Here is a 16775-nt window from a genome sequence, read left to right on the forward strand (position 1 = left end):
GAAAACCCGGGTTTTTTTGGGCAAAATGGGGAAAATTGAATTTTCTTTTCCACAACCACAAAATATCTAATTTAAACATGTGTACATCTTACATTATGCCTAAATATATATTTTTAGTGCATGTTGAGCTATGTATTTGATTAATAAAATTGGGAATAATAAAATAAGAGAATAATTGTTCACTTACAGCCCAGGCGGGATTTTTGGGCAAAACCGGAGGAAAATTGTATTTTTTTTTTCCACAACTTCAAAATATGTAACTTAAACATGTACCTATGTGCAACAAGGTGGGTTGAAAAAAAAATGAAGTTTCATTTTCAAATTGCTATAGTGCGGAAAAGTTGCCTCTTTTAATAAGAAGAAAAACAACATAAAAAATTTTAAGATCAGTTGATATCTTTCGGTCGCGCATACTACTTGAAGATTATGAAAATTGACAAAATTGAACATTTTTCTTAATTTTTTAATATTACTTACAACATGCAAAAGTTTGTTATGTTTATTTTATGGTTCAATAAAGTAAAATAAATTAAAACATCATTGATATTTCAATGTTTATCAATCGCACAATGTGTTCGAAAAACTGGAAATGACCAAATTTTTGCAAGTTTCATTGTGCAAAAGTTAGACTTTAAACGTGAACACTTGGAAAAGAAACAATAGAAGAAACTGTAAACTAGTAAATCCTAGTCAATTTTGGTAACTATAATGTAAAGTACATGTAGTGTTCTGTAGCGCGTCTCTCAGTTGAGAACCTTGACGTAACAATATGGTATAAGGCTCGAGAGCGCAAGAAGAAGAAAAGCCTCAGGAGACGGAAGATTGCAAAAACAAAATTGGACATTCGAAAAAAACAGGGAGAGAGAGGGTGTGAAAAAGCGATCGAGTAGGATCGTCGTCTCATGTTAACGTTCTTATTTTATTTTTTTTTATTAATAAATTTCTGTTTATGCTTGTCATCATGAGTGCTCACTATTCAAAGAACATAAGGTCACTACAGTACATACACTCTCCTACTTTGGATGGTTGATTGGATAGAGTGTAGGTGGAACTCAATGTGCAGCCACCTCTTCATGGTTAATTCTGGGTCATTTTGCTCTGACAAAGCATGCGAAGAGCTGTACAAGGAAACTTGCAAAAATTTGGTCAATTCCAGTTTTTCGAACATATTGTGCGACCGATAAACATTGCAATATCAATGATGTTTTAATTTTACTTTATTGAACCATAAAATAAGCATAAGAAACTTTTGCACATCAATCATCAAATTTTAAGTAGTATTAAAAGAATTTAAGAAAAGTGTTCAATTTTGTCAATTTTCATAAACTTCAAGTACGGGGCATGACCGGAAGATGTCAATCGATTTTAAATTTTTTTATGTCATTTTTCTTTTTATTAAAGGAGGCTACTTTTTCGCACTATAGCGATTTGCAAATAAAATGTTTTTTTTTGACCCACCCTAATGCATATCCTATATGTGTACATCTTATATTATGTCTAAATATACATTTTTGGTGAATGTTAAACTATGTATTTGATCAATAAAATTGACCATGATTGTAAGTAAGGGAATAATTGTTCACACACAAAAACACACACTTCTGTGTAATTATATCTGAACCTTGAGTTGTATGCAGAACTGCAGCAAGAAAATTATGTGTGGTAAAATAAATGAATTTGGAGATAATGAAAATTCAGAAATCGGAATGTGGTGCCTGAATTTTTTTTCTCCACATTTTTCAGACCCCGCAGAAAATGTAACCAAAAGTGTCCTGATAAGTCAAAAATAAAACCTTTCAGCTATGTAACCAGAACCAGTTTTTTTTTTTATAATTTAATCCAAACTTTCAGGAGCTAAAGTCTTGTGCTTCTCTTTTTCTTAAATTCCTCACTGTTAAAGAATATCGCTACTTCATTAAATTAAATTCTGAAATATTTTTAAAGGAGCAGTGATAATTAAAAAATGACCTGGCTAAGAGGAGATAAGTCATTAACAAGTCTGATGTACCTGTATAAAACTTAGAAGAAAGTATTGCAAAAACATGTAAATATTTTTTGAATGAAAATTCAGTTTACATACATTGGTTTACTTCTTCACAGATGCTTCAATTTATTTATACAAGGATTTGTGTGTGTGTGAAAAATTATTGTGTATTATAAATAAATTTCTGTAGGTATGCTTATCACATATATCAGGTATATTTTTTAAACTAAGGTCCATGGTTACAATTTTCTGTTTGCGATTTCTTGTAAAATATTTTAATATGTGGATCTCATACCTAAATGCTTACATAAGAAAGGTAGAAGAATTATAAAAAGGGTGTTTGTAATTCCAAGAAATTATTTATTATCACATTTTTGTTCCTAAAAAATCATTAAAAATTATATCAAAATATACATATTCTAAACACTGCACTATGCAGCAATTTTTGGAATGCATAAACTAAGCTCAAACTAAAATTTTAACCTGAAAGTAACACATTTTCTTCGAAAACAAACAATGTTTCCTACAAAAAACCCATTTTCCCCCAAAAAAACCCAGCCCGGGGGGGGGGGGGGGGAATGGGTATCTACCCGGGGAGCAAATTTGACACCCCTGGTAGTAACTACAGACAATCCGTAGCAGTAGACAACTCTGTGAGTGGGTTTTTTTTCCACACTTCGAACAATCATCGTCGAAATTTACAGAATACAAGAACCCAAGTTCCCTCTAAGCAGGGCAGATGCTATTCTAAGACCCAGCCTGCTCTAGAATAATATGAAAGACATTAGAGAAACCACAACATTCATTTCGATACAGAAGCAAAAGATAGGTAACACAAAAAGGATCTCTCGTTATTCTCCAAGATCAGCAGTAAAATTGTCCAGATGGTGGGAGAAATTTATTCTAAAGGTAGGAAGGATCTGACAGTTGTACCTTTTTTTAGCAGTTATAAAACAGAAAAATTATTGTTTTTTTTTTTGGCAGTATAGAGGCACCATCTGTTGTGAAAATTGGGAAAAGTGACTTACCAAGAGCACCCGTTCGCAGGCGTCATCCTTTCTGTTTTCGAATCTGATAACCCTATCTTAATAAGTCATGCCCAATGCAAATTTTTTGATATAGCTATGCAATGGTAAAATGAAATGCATTTTACCCTGCATTTATCCTGTTTTTTCCAACATTTCTCCGGTTTTTTTATTCAAATATCTCAGTGGATATTGCACTTAGGAACAGAATTTTTTCTGATGGAATCAGGAGAGACAGGATAACAACTTTCTGATTGGGTTTTTGAGCACAGGGTGTCTGCATAAAAAGTTTTTTTTTTTAATTCAAATAACTATACAACCCCTTTGGAAGTTACTTAAAAGGTCTTGTATTGGGATTAAAGCAAATCTACCAGCTTGTCCGCATTGCATGAAGCCAGAGTGATTTGAACAACATAAGTCATGTTTATTGATATCACAGTACAGACCTACATATTGACAACATATAAAACAATACAGAAAGTGATAGTTAAGTAAAGATGTGAATTCTCCAACATAAGACTATGCATCCCATAAAAAATCAATCTACTGTGTATACTCATAAGCTGGCCCTCCCAAGGTAAGCATCCAGACCCAGAGGCACGAATGTTAAGAAAAGGGTATAGGAGTAATATTAAAAATAAAAAGGATTTATTTTTCTTACATGTAATTTGACACACAATGGGGTGCTATCTTTGGAGGAAAGAGATATCAAACAAACGATCATATGATTTGATTTTTCTGGCCTGGGGTCTCCGTCAGAAATACCCTGATGCTTCCCGTGTTGCTCCCCTTTCAGAATGAAAACACAACAACAACGACCAAACAGGAAAGCACCATCGTTGACAAATTCATAAACAGGAGCTCCCTTTCATTTCTGCCTTGGCATCTGAATTGATAAGACATAGGCCTATTTTTGTTTTGTCAGCTAAAGCAACCTGTGGAGAAGTGTTAAGCTAGTCCTCGAAAAGGTCCTTGCTAAAAAAGCTAGTCCTTGATCAGAGAGATTATTTATCTATCTCTGTCTTTGGAAGATGGCACCTATTTGTATCTGATAAGGTTTTTCTAGCCATCATCAGATAAAGAGCAACTTTTCAAGCTTAAAGGATGTCGTTGGTCAAATTATCCTTATGAGGATAAATAGACTCATGTCATTAGAGGGATAAAGTCGAAAAGTAAGGCTTCAATGGCACCTACTGTGTGTCTAACTGTATTTAAGGTATTTGAATCCTTTCATTTCTGTTCTAAAAACCCATAAAGCATCCAAAAGTTAGGATTTATGATTTTCCTTGTTATTTGCCCTCATTGTCGGTTGTTTATCATACTAGTATCAAACACAATTATTCCAATTTCTCCGTAGGTTACAAAATTAATGACGACGCAGATAGCAAAAGTGATACGCTTGCACAATATCAGGGCAAACACGTAACAATTAGTATTTGCAGATTATATTACAACACTCTAAAAGTTTGCACATGTACACATCTTTGACAAATCTAGTTTAATATTTTACATGAGAGTATGCATTACCCTGCTTAATAAATGAAAAGTTAACACAGACTCACTTACTGACTATAAGAAAACACACAGTATGTTAAAGCCCCATTTGTAACACCACTGATCTATATACAATGTATTCCAAAATTCATTATGCAAACGTTGGAGCTGCTCACAGCAGTAGTTACCATTTGTGTGGAAGCTTACCAATGAGATGGATACATATACTAATCTCCAATAGCCTGATATGCATTGCATGTACACGACTACAAATGGAAATGCAAGAAAAGCTCAAAGATTGTACCAAGAGCACTTTCCAACGAAACACAAAACACATGACAAATCAGAGTTACCCTTTGAAAATTGCACCAACAACTCAGCAAAAAAAGTGTTTTGAGAATGACAAGCAGGACACCATAAGTAACAAAAGCAGGATGTCTACCAAATACCCAAAGGAAAATGTTGTCTTTTCTGTGACTTATTTGGTGATTCAATAATCTTTATTTGGTGATATCATTGGCAATTTAACATTTGTTATTTGGTGATATCATTGGCAATTTAACATTTGTTATTTGGTGATATCATTGGCAATTTAACATTTGTTATTTGGTGATGTTGGTGATTCAGCAGCCATTATTTGGCAGAATAGCTCTTTTGCTCACAAAAAAAAAAATCGTCAAGATCTGGTGCAATGAGGATCAGCAATTTCCAATTGCTTTTGCTGCTCACTGAGGCGACGACTTTTCTTTTTAACAGAAATTGACTCGTATTTGCACTTTAAAGTTGAAAAAGCAGAGAGAACCTACTTTCAGCCAACTATGATTGCACAATTAAGGTATCTATGAGGCTTTTGCGATGGAAGCCTATTAGGCTTCATAACAAAAGCCATCCATCATAAATGGGCAATGCTTTTCTGCAATAAAATCTAGCACAGGAACTTACCGGGATAAATCTGAAAATAAATTAATTTAAAAAATATTGGCGACTTTATTTTCTTTCTTCCTCTCTGTGATCTTTCCTTAACTTCCCATGATCTTTTTTCTTATTTTGTGACTTTTCCCCATGATGGTAGACAGCCAGAAAACACATTTTTACAGAATGAAAAATGCTGAAAATGTTCTAAGCCATCCATGTTTTGCATATGATGGTGTGGAGCCAAACACACCATTACTGTTGGTGACCGCACATTCCAGTAGTTTGCTGCAATAATCATCATTTAATGGCACAGCAAGTACCTCATTGGCCGTACCTCTAGAGCTTCATCGCTTCAGTATTAAGCATGCATTGTAAGGTGATATACGCTTGTCTAGTCGAGTTTTATCACCCTTTTACATTTCTGCCACGAATTTTGGAACATGCTCAAAGTATCAGATTTCTTCTATGCCACCCCCCAAACAGAAACACCTAAAAACAAGTGAACTTTCCCAGCAACCATTGACATTTAAATAATTTAGGCACCCTAAAAAGTTGCCAGGGGATTGATTGATGATGTGATATCTCGAGCATTTCTTGTTTTCGTTTGAAATCTCTACTCACCTGCTATACAACTCATGTGTGAACTGCAAAATCTATATACAATACACAAAAATGGCACCGATTAAAAAAAAGTAATCAACCTAATGTCTTCCATACAGACTAAACCTTCCCTAATTTAGATTCTCTTTGGCAACTTTTGTGAATGACATAAAGTCCCTGAGTTTTGGCGGAAGAGGCAAACTGCTGAGAAGTCTTACAAATCCAGGGCCATGAACTGCGTACAAATGATGCCGCACAGTCATTCTGCAGATATGTGTTAAAAGCGAAGGCTTGCCTGAAAAAAAAAAAGATCAATAATAACAATCTTTGTTATCATGTGAACAAGTATTCGGTTTACATGACTGAATTTCATGAGGGAAAAGCTTATTTGACACATGAAAGCTCAGATGCTTTGAACAAGTCAAGGATGATGGTGATTTTCGGACGAGCGTAGGCTACTTCATTTGTTAGGAAAAAAGTGTCACTTAGTTAAGTGATATGGAACAGGGCTACAGGTTACTTAAATGATATGTAAATGTGCTGCGAGCCGTTTGAGTGATCTGGAACTGTGCAATGGGCCATTGAAGTTATCTGTATATATGCCATGGATCACTAAAGTGATCTGAAAATGTACCACTGGTGGGTTGAGTGATGTGGGTCACTAAAGTGAACCGTAAATATGCTGTGGTTCACTAAAGTGATCTGTTAATGTACTACAAACCCCTGGAGTGGTCTGTAAATAGACTGCTCATCACTTAAGTGCTTTGGAACCGTGCTGCAGATCACTCAAATGATCTGCAAATAAGCAGCGGGTCACTTAAGGAACTGGAAATGTGCCATGGATCATTTAAATGGTCTGTAAATGTGCTGTGGGCCACTTGAGTGATCTGAAACTGTGCTGCAAGTCACTCAAGTGATCTGTAAATATACCGGTGGTCACTAAAGTGATCTGTGAATGTACTGTGGGCCACTTTAGTGATCTAGGAATGTAATGCAGGCCACTTGAGTGATCTGTAAATATGCAAAGGGTCGCTCAATGATCTGGGAATGTGCCTCAGGCCACTTGAGTGATGTGAAACAGCAGCATGGGTCACTTGCTTTGTATAAATTGGTCTGTATGACTGTGCCACAGATAACTTAAAAGATCTGGGAACATGTCACAGGCCAATTAAGTGATGTGTAACTGCACTGTGGGTAACTTAATTGATCTGAAAATTTATTTCACTTTTACAAAATTATGTTTGAGGTCAGAGGCCACTTCATATGGCTCTGAAGGTTACATTTTTGGCCTGCGGGTTATGGGTTGAGTATGTATGTACAAATTAATATACCACAAGGAGAGAGAGAGAGACTGACTCCTTTCTTTTATAATACAGTAGTGTGAAGCACTGAGTAGAAAATAACTGAAAGTGGCATCATCTCTGACCAATCTTAGTTTGGGAGGGTCAAAGGGAAAAATCTCTTTCAATAAAATAAATTTCTACACACAGACATGCAGTGACATGTTTCCTCTTTCATACTTGAAAGAAGGAGACTTAAAATTTCAAATTACTGAAAGAGCCAGACTAGCACATGGGCAGACTATAAAGAGTCTTCTTTACTCAAATAGTATTGACATAAAGCGTGCAATTCATCTTGGCATATCGAGGGAACAAAAAGAAACACCATAAAACAATGAAAAGGAATAACAGAAAAATAAGGCTTACTTATTTTTGAAATGACACTCCGCCACAAGCATTCGTCGAAGCAAGCGAGGGACCTCCAAATTTCTATAACAGCCAGACACTCCGCCTGTATCAAGGTGTTCATCACAACGAATTCGAGGATGAGTTCTAGTTTCTTCACCAGTGATAACTGATTGGTCATGACGAACGAGGCAAATCGGAAAACAGTGAAAGGCAAATCACGTCCCAGATAGTTCTCTGGGTTGTAGCCATGCATGAGTAAGTTCTTGATGCGGTTAGTCTTCACCACTGAGCCCAGAAAAACTTCGTGCCATTCGAAATACCTCTGACCAAAGTTGTTGCCATACAATTTGAAAAGAGTATTCAGCATGTCCGGACTCGAAAGATCGAGAGCTGAAACATTGTGGAAAAAATAAATAAATAATCAAAATTTTATCAGCAACAAAAACATTTATACAAAGTATGAAAGAGTAAGTAAGTAAGAAAATGAGTGGGTTTTTTTAAAGTGAATTTCATAGTTAACCCTTTATGGCAATGTTTCTCAAAGTGCATCATGGCTCCTAGGGGCATCAGGGTGAGCTAGAGATACTTTTTGTGTGCCTATTCATGCTTTGAAAAGGTTCTTTTTTTATATGCGGGAAAGTATCTATTACACTATTCTGGGGAGCCTTCAATGAATCATGAATTGGGCAAAGGGGGCTGCAGGTTATCTGTTTGAAAATCACTACTCTATGGTCCTGTGTATATGTGAATATACATGGTGGGGGTTATGCAGTAAAAAAATCCCATTATACCTATTTCTTTTCTCAACTTTTGTTTTTAATCATTTGATTATTTTTGTCGCACCACAGTCATTTTCTACACACGAGGGCTAACCCAGGACCTACAATTTATTGCAGATTCCGAATGGCAGGTTTTTTTTATACTCATCAAGAGCTTGGTGCGCTAACCCTCAATGGGGACTCCCTGCGGTAGCAATCTTTTTCTGTGGTCACGTCTCTGTTTCTGTTTTACCCGTGTCAAGAAAGTTTCTGACAAGGGTGAATTGGGCATTGAACTCGCAATACCTCTATCTAAAGATCCTTTGGTACTTCAGGCAAATATCTTATCCATCATGGGCTACTGCGCCCCTCAATTTTTTTTAAACCCCATTATACCTATTTCTTTTCAAAGTTATTATTTCTTTTTTTGGCATATTAGAAAGTGTATTTTTTCATGTCATTTCAGTACAAAATACAGCAATTATAAGTGAAACTTTTTTTTAAATCTAGAAAGAGTTGATTTCTTCAGTTTTATTTTTTGAGGGCTGCTGGAATTTCACATATTCACAGATTTATGAAATCACACTAAATTGTGTAAAGTAAAAAACTATTCAACTTTGCTAAGCAAGATTTTATCTGTTTACAGATAACATGGAAATCAAGGCAAGCTGTACATTTCCCTTAATTAATCATTAACCAATCAAAATATCCACTGTAACTAATTAAATTTCTGTTGATGTAGTGTCTCAATTAAAAATATGGTAATAGCACCAATTGACGCTCATGTCCAAAAGTTAAGCACGGTGCACAAACCACCACTATGGACTGTACGTTCTGAGGCATACGCAGGATCAAATTTTCAGAGGGGACACACAAGATTTGGGAAGCGGAAGCACAAGAATCTCCTTTAAAAAAATTTTGAATTAATAATCTTCTAAAAGCATTTGAAATTTACAGAAATTTATTAAGATGGTATGCAAAGGCGTTTTCTTTTAATATTTTAATTTTTTTAAATTGTTCAAAAATGTTTTCAATTTCTGAGGGTTTTGTGGGAAGGGGAGCACGTGCCCCCCCCCCCCCGGGCGTTCCCCCTATTGCCATGTCCCCACCTATTCTGATGGGGAAATCACCAAATTTGTGTAGATCATAGTAGTTTTTAAATCTTTTTTGTTCATCACCTCCTCAACCCCAGAAAATTTTTCCTCCTATCACCTCCTCCCCCCTTCCCTGAGTGGCATCATACATTGCATACATAACTATTACCTTCACCCAGAGGACGAAATTGCTCACTTTAAGAAATACTAGTGTAATACTGTGTTTGGTGATTTTCCCCATCAGAATTTGTGGGGATGTGGTCATACGGACATGTGGGGGGGGGGGGGCACGTGCTCTCCCACAAAACCATTGGAAATTGAAAACATTTTTGAATAATTGAAAAAAAATAGGGGTTGGCTGTCTCATAGACATGACCACAAGTTTTGACGTGAATACATTTTTTGTACTTTGAATCCTGTGGTAAATACTGACATAATGCAAGTATGTCATTATCAACGGCTTTGTTTTTTGAATGGATAACAAACAATATCAATGCCGTCTATTTTTTTTGTAAACTGCTCGAGATATGGCAGAAAAAAATTTGTTACCAATCAGGGCAGCGGGCCTGGTGCTCCATGGGTACAGATAGTGAAATCGGAGTGATATCATCAAATGCCCCTTTGCAATGTGCATCTGATGATACCATTGTGTTTGGCTTACGTTGGATACTTCCTGACATATGAGCGTTTAAAGGATTTCGTCACACAACTTTTTGCAAATGCTCTCAAGTATTGTCAGATGATTAAATAGACATATTCACATCGAAAATATCAAAAGAAAACACCTATGCATGTCATCTTAATCAATTTCTGTAAATTTAAAATGCTTTAAGAAGATTAGTAACTCAAAATTCCTTTAGAGGAGTTTCTTGTGTTTTCCTTTCCCGAATCTTTTGTATCCCCTACCAAAATTCGAGTCTGCATACGTCTCAGAAGGTACAGTCCAGACTGGTTGTTTAGGCATTATGCTTAACTTTTGGACATGAGTATACATCCATTTTTATAAAAAAAACATTTTTCAATATACGTTCTTGTAGGGATGAATTATAGAGGGCTAAGTACACATATTTAAGCATAAATTTAGTTATTCATGATGATATTTCAGCTTAATAATTCAGAGAAATTATGTGAACATATGATTCCTGCAAAAAGTGCACAGTAATTGGATGATTGGAATTATGTTCGCTTTCTCACTGCTTTGATTTTTACACATAAATTTTTGCAGTGGTTAGTTAAAATTGTTTGGTTTTCTTGAATGTGATATTATTACTCCATCAAAAATTGTGATTATCAAAACTGTTCTCCTCAATCAGAAGAACAGTTTTGATAATCTGACATATCGAGTCCCATCTTATTCATATTTTTCTTCCAAAACTACACCTAACACTAATATACCATACAACCATCTGCAGCAGTTTTACGAATTTTTTTCCATGTCAATACATTTTGATATGTGAATTTCATAGAGCTCGATCAATTGTAAAATGCTGGAAATAAATACTTTATTCAGGGAGAGAAAACGCATCAATAGACCTTTTTTTTCGCAATGAAAAATACTGTTCATGTAATAAAATGAAAGTATTTAATGTTTTTGTCACTGTATTGCGATTTAAAAAAAAAAAATTTTTTTTACAAATGCAATGTGCCCCATTACGAGTGTAAAATACTTCAATCCGAATCTCAGCGAGTGATTTCCTGTACTCCTTGAATTTCTCTGTACACATGGAGTGAATATTCTGCTTGTTCACAGAGCTGGTGCCAAAATTTCCCCTTGCTCTGTATACAGTGTGGATAAGGAACGTCTTTTGGATTATTATTTATAGGCATTACAAGATTGTGATACCCTTGGTTGACATAATAAAAAATTCATGATTCTATGTGCTATGTGTGTAAATGCAATCCAACCTTTTATCCAGACCATTTCTCAAGCATCTTCTTAGGATTTCTTCAGAAAATGTTCTCACCATATAACAGATGGGCGGGGAGCAGAGGGGCATAATATTCAAAGTGGAAAAACTATAATTTTACCTCTAACAATCGGATGAATACATGAACACCTATGAACAGGAGATGTATCAGACATAGCACCAGCATCATGTAGAATAGACATGGCTTTGGCGTCTTCTTTGCTGACAGCAAACGATATAGCTGGCTCCAGACAGCCAAGGTCTACGGGTGACAAGAGTCCAACAGAAAGGTCATTGCAAAGGATCAAACTATCCGGTGAAAACCCACGATCTAGCAAGAATTTCAAACATTTGTAACTGAAAAGATATAAATTTGATGTTTGGAAAATTTTTGAAAAAAAATTCATGGAATGAAATTCATAATGAATAAAAAAAAACGTATAGATTGAAAAAATGCACCTTTTGTATTCGATGGAAAAAGACACCAAGTTTGTATAATGCGAACAGGCTTTTTTCTTTGCCATCGAATAAGTGCCAGCATTTGGGCCGGGATGACAGGCCATGATGAAATACTCTAGATTTGTCTTTGATGCAACTAATTCTAAACAGCTAAATGCACCAAAAGATTAATAAAAAACTTAGTAAATTAAAATATTAGGTTTGTATGAACATATTTCATATGATATACATTGTGTTTTGTTAATGGACCGACGAACTCAGAGGGTTGTTAGTAGACATCAAGAGGAACAAAAATTGCAATGGAACATGGTGTTGCAAACCACGTTGAGAGGGTGAAAATCGTGAAAAACGCATGCAGGTTTCGATGTCACGATGGAATGACAAAAAGTACAATAATAACTACAAAGAGATTTATTTGATTAGTTATTGCAAGAGTTGCTGGAAGTGATGGTCGCTGAAATCATTGCACAGTCTACAACGACGTAAAAATTATTCTCAGACACGCTCGAAGATACCAGGTATGCTTTTGATGTCTGCCACAGCAACGACAATCCGTGCTATGAGATCTTCCAGCGTGTCCACAGGCATTGCATAAACGAGTGATTTAAGGTGACCCCATAGGAAAAAGTCACACGGATTGAGATCTGGCGACTGATATCCACCTTTTGTCTCCTCTGGACTCAGAGCCTGCATGTGTTTTTTGTGAATTTCACCCTCTCAACGTGGTTTGCGACACTGTGTTCCATTGCAATTTTTGTTTCTCCTGATGCCTACTAACAACCTTGAGTTTGTCGGTCCATTAACAGAACACCCTGTATGTATAATTTACATGTATAATGAAAATCTATCATAAACTATAGAGCATATAATTAGAGCACTTGAACTATAGAATATATAATGAGATTTACTAAATTAGAATCTTCTGAGGATAAGGAAGTGGTATTCATCACATACTCTGAATGATCTTGCATAATAGACGAGTGCAGGGCAGTATGAAAAACGTCTGATCCATTGGGACAATTGAATATAGGATCTGCACCAGAACGAAGAAGAATTTCTACACAGTCGCTGTGTCCATTTTCAGCCGCAAGCATCAAAGGAGTTCTACCATCCATGTTGCATACATTCACTGTATGCCCTGTGTAAATACAAAACCATATATTTAAGCTCCAAAATAATTATCTGATTGGCATATTAAAAGTTTAGTACAGAAGTAACATATTTCATACTCGATTTCTATACCTAATTAATAAAAATTTCCCTTGTTCTCTTATATACATATCTGTAAATTTGCTTGCAAAACCATTCTATTTTGAATTAAATACACCTGCTCAATGGTAATTTCATGCATATGAGAGCTAACTAGACATAGCCCAACATTATTTTATTATGTACCCACAGAAAATTTCTTCCCTATATGTACACAAGTTAGCATGTTCTTATCTTAGTAATAAAAGGTATACCATGGTCCAGCAGACATTTCAGCAATTCAAATTCTCCAGTCTCAGCTGCATGATGCAAAGGCATCCAACCAGTCGTAATCAAAGCAACTGTCAGTTCTCCAGTTACTGTTAGAAAGAAACACTTTTATTACAATAAGATTTCCAAGAAAAAATGTAATCATGATTGCCAAGAGATAGTTTCGATGTATTTAAAAAAAGTATTTCTTTTTTATTAAATAATGCTATACAATACAGGCTTATTGACTAGTCGACTAGCCAATGCCTAAACTGTTGACCTTGGAGGAAAACTTCTGAAGACAAAATATATTTCAAATTTTGTCATCGATCATCTAAGAAAACGTTAATTTCTTTTAAAATTTAATTTCTTTATATGTTCCCCGAGTTCTATTAGTCAAACTTCGTGAGAAAAAAATTCTTTGTGCATTGTGCATCTACAGATTGAATAAAACAAAGTTCATTTTCTTACAACCCTGAATGACAAAGCTATGAAACACTGAATTTTTTTCTGATTTTAGACATCTTCATTATACATCAAACACATCAATTCCAGCCAAGTTTTAAGGAGCCGTGCAAAAAATTATATTTTAAAACCAATATGCCCTATTTTCCTCTGTATAATCTGCGAATTATCTGTTAAAAAAGTGGTTAAACATTAAAAAAATATGGATTATCTACTGCTGCGGACAATCTACAGAAAATTATATCAGCCTGATGAGTCTGAATTTGAAGGTTTGTGATTCAACTGTAAATTTTGTTTCGTGTGTAAATAATGCTATTGTTTCATAAATAAATTTGATTAATTAGTGCACTAATGTGATTCAATTATTGAAACACAAGCTAAGTTTTTTAAATTTATTTTTTAATCCTGCGGATAATATATATGCCAAGGATTCTTCAAATTCTGCATGCAAATACGGGGTAACTTGCGATTTCATTCAATGCCGTAACATTGGAGCTGAGCTGTTCCTGCTGAACAAATTAAATAAAATTATTTCATTGCTGATATAATTTTGTTTAAGTTCCCCCATTTCTCAGCAAGAGAAAATGCTTCAACTTCAGCTTCAAAGGTAATGATCAGACATGGATCCAGGGTGGGGGTTAGGGGCAATCCCCTCCTCACCAAGAGCCAAAAATAATATTAAAAATAATGATTTCGTCTTGCAAAATGTGGGATGTATGGTAATTCAACGAGTTCAACTTACCAGCTAATAATATAGACTAATTATATAATTTTAAATCACCTTCTGTCTCTGTCGACAAATCATCTCTGTAATTATTATTTTCTGCCATGATTCCGTCTTTGCAGAAGCCAGTTTCTTTCATCATCCCATTCCAGCACTAACTTGATAAGAAAAGAAATTAGAATTTTAACTACAAAGGCCTAATATTTTATTTATTGTGTGAAAAAAAAGTAAAAAATTATGGTACATGTTCGGGAAAAACACTCATAAAATACCAATACCACTCATGATTTAGGGACCAAACTCATGATATAGGGGGCCACTCATCATTAGCAGGACCAGAAAATTTATCTGTAAAAGAGAGGTGACTAACAAACGGGATTCCTATATTAAAAATTCAATAAATACTGATTTGATTTGAATAACTTACAATAAATTTCCAACAGCTTTGTCTGTGGAGGTCCTTCTCTCTTAAATGGGAACAACAACATATTTCCCACCCTATTCAATTAAGCTCTAAGATAGCTACAGCTAGCCACATCAAAAAAGCATATGGCCTAGACATGGATGACACTGCCAGGACTTCAACCCTGGGAGGAATTTTTTTTTTTCATTCTGAAAATTTATTTAAAAAATGGCTTGTGAAAAATCTTGGCCTGGGGCGCCTCACTCTTGGGAAAGAATGGCTCCACATAAACTATACATGCTCAACCACATTTAACATCTGAATCGAATATGAAATATCCTATTCTCTTCTACCCAATCTTGCATGCAGAAAAAAACTTCAAAGTTCAATATCAGGAGCAATAATACTTGAGCGAAAAATGTGTATGCCCACACAGGCAGAGGCTTATTTATGGTTTTGCCACCTGTTGAGCAATACAAATTTTGCTGCCTTTTGATTAATTCATTCTCATCACTGAAATTGGCCACCCTGGGCTTTCTCTATGTTTTGCTTTTCCCCACCTCCCTCCCCATTAGCACCTTTTCTGGTCTGACACCAGGGGCAGAAGATCCACCTACCCTTCCCAACCCCCCCCCCCTTCAGTTAAGTCCTGTTTGCTATTGATATATATGCAGTAGACGCTTGATGTAACGACCAACTTTGTTCCGCTGAAAATGAACGTTATATTGACCAGCTTGAGAAGTGGCCGGTGACAATACCGTCTAGAGTAGACAGTCTGCTCTAGACAGTATTGCCGGTGATCCCTAGCGAAAGTCTGATAACAAACAATATTATTCGGGATCATCGTCAAGTTGGCATATTTTTTCATGATAATTATGCCCACATTAGTTATGGCAACTCATGAAACCGCAGTCACGATTCAGTAATGTTTTTTTCTCCAAAATTTGGGAGAAAAAAATTATGTTTATATAATTATTTTTATAGTTTTTCTCTCAAATTTCACCTATTTTTCTCTCTCGTCACATGGAGCTAGGCTAATCCAATATAACTTCCACATATAGACGTGTACTACACATTGGCGATTTAAAAAAATGGATTTGACTCCTACCAGTCAGTCTTGCATCGGCACATCGAGTTTTGGCCCGGGATCTCCTGCCACTTCTCGAAATGGCCGGCCAAAGTTCGAATCATTTCTGTAATTCGGACTTTGACCAAAACTCTTGTCTAATTCGCGAAGTTGCCGGCCCGCACTTCAGGCTTTCGCAGTATCATGTCATTTGTCAGTATAAATGACTTTGCGATAGTGACACCTTGTATTAAACATAGATTAATACTTGATGCAATATATATGAACTATTTGACACTATATCGGAAAAATGAAATTTACCATTTATATAATAATCGAATATTGGCTGGAAATTCGAATATTTTACATTTAAACAGAAACATGTTTATAATGAAAGGACAAAAAAAAAAGAAAATACAACTTATCATAATACGAACGGCTGCAACCACAATATTTATGAACACAAACGGCTCTATCACAATATCTATCTTTTTCAAATCCAAAATCATATTTCAAGAAAAAATTACTAAGAAAAGCAAAATTCATTTAAAAAAAACTGTATAAAAATATAGTGGCTGAAACCCTACATGGCTTTCGTAACCGTGTATGTATAACTTTTTTTTTTCTTTTTAATATTTTTCAAGACTATATTTGAATAAAATGTATAAAATATAGAAAATAAACAATTTATTGTAGATTATAGTTCAATCATTTATGCTAAATATATCTTTAGAC

At 35.2% G+C, this 16775-nt stretch overlaps 2 protein-coding genes across 3 annotated transcripts in view; both read right to left on the minus strand.

Moving 5' to 3' along the window:
* Positions 1 to 6236, minus strand: part of LOC149080885 (ankyrin repeat and SOCS box protein 14-like) — a 30779-nt gene extending 24543 nt beyond the window's left edge. The window contains exon 1 of the mRNA XM_089237555.1: positions 6120 to 6236. The gene's annotated coding sequence lies outside the window, so the exon portion shown is untranslated. The remainder of the gene's footprint in view (positions 1 to 6119) is intronic.
* LOC149080886 (uncharacterized) lies at positions 6150 to 16492 on the minus strand. 2 transcript variants are annotated; one of them, XM_089237557.1, is made up of 8 exons: positions 16362 to 16492; positions 14629 to 14729; positions 13388 to 13492; positions 12879 to 13062; positions 11925 to 12074; positions 11587 to 11822; positions 7725 to 8096; positions 6150 to 6313 (listed from the first exon to the last, which is right to left on the minus strand). In XM_089237557.1, exons 2-8 carry the CDS (start codon positions 14711 to 14713, stop codon positions 6150 to 6152), a joined length of 1296 nt encoding a protein of 431 aa, XP_089093683.1. In that variant the 5' UTR covers positions 14714 to 14729; positions 16362 to 16492. The 2 variants fall into 2 exon arrangements, with proteins under 2 accessions (XP_089093683.1, XP_089093682.1); XM_089237556.1 differs by having other exon boundaries at positions 14629 to 14725; positions 16362 to 16431.
* Positions 16493 to 16775: the final 283 nt, after the last annotated feature.

Source organism: Pholcus phalangioides, unplaced genomic scaffold (assembly GCF_987345545.1).
Source record: "Pholcus phalangioides strain wild (caught in Gottingen) unplaced genomic scaffold, Ppha-v1.0 ptg000010l_1, whole genome shotgun sequence".
Taxonomy (NCBI): Eukaryota; Metazoa; Arthropoda; class Arachnida; order Araneae; family Pholcidae; genus Pholcus; species Pholcus phalangioides.

Bases quoted from the DNA above. Each gene is read 5' to 3' on its own strand.
- LOC149080886 (XM_089237556.1), bottom strand. The intron at 13,493-14,628 runs GTGATTTAAAAT...TCTTTCTAACAG, and splicing joins TTTGTCGACAGAGACAGAAG to TAACTGGAGAACTGACAGTT. The intron at 13,063-13,387 runs GTATACCTTTTA...GTATTTACACAG, and splicing joins GAAATGTCTGCTGGACCATG to GGCATACAGTGAATGTATGC.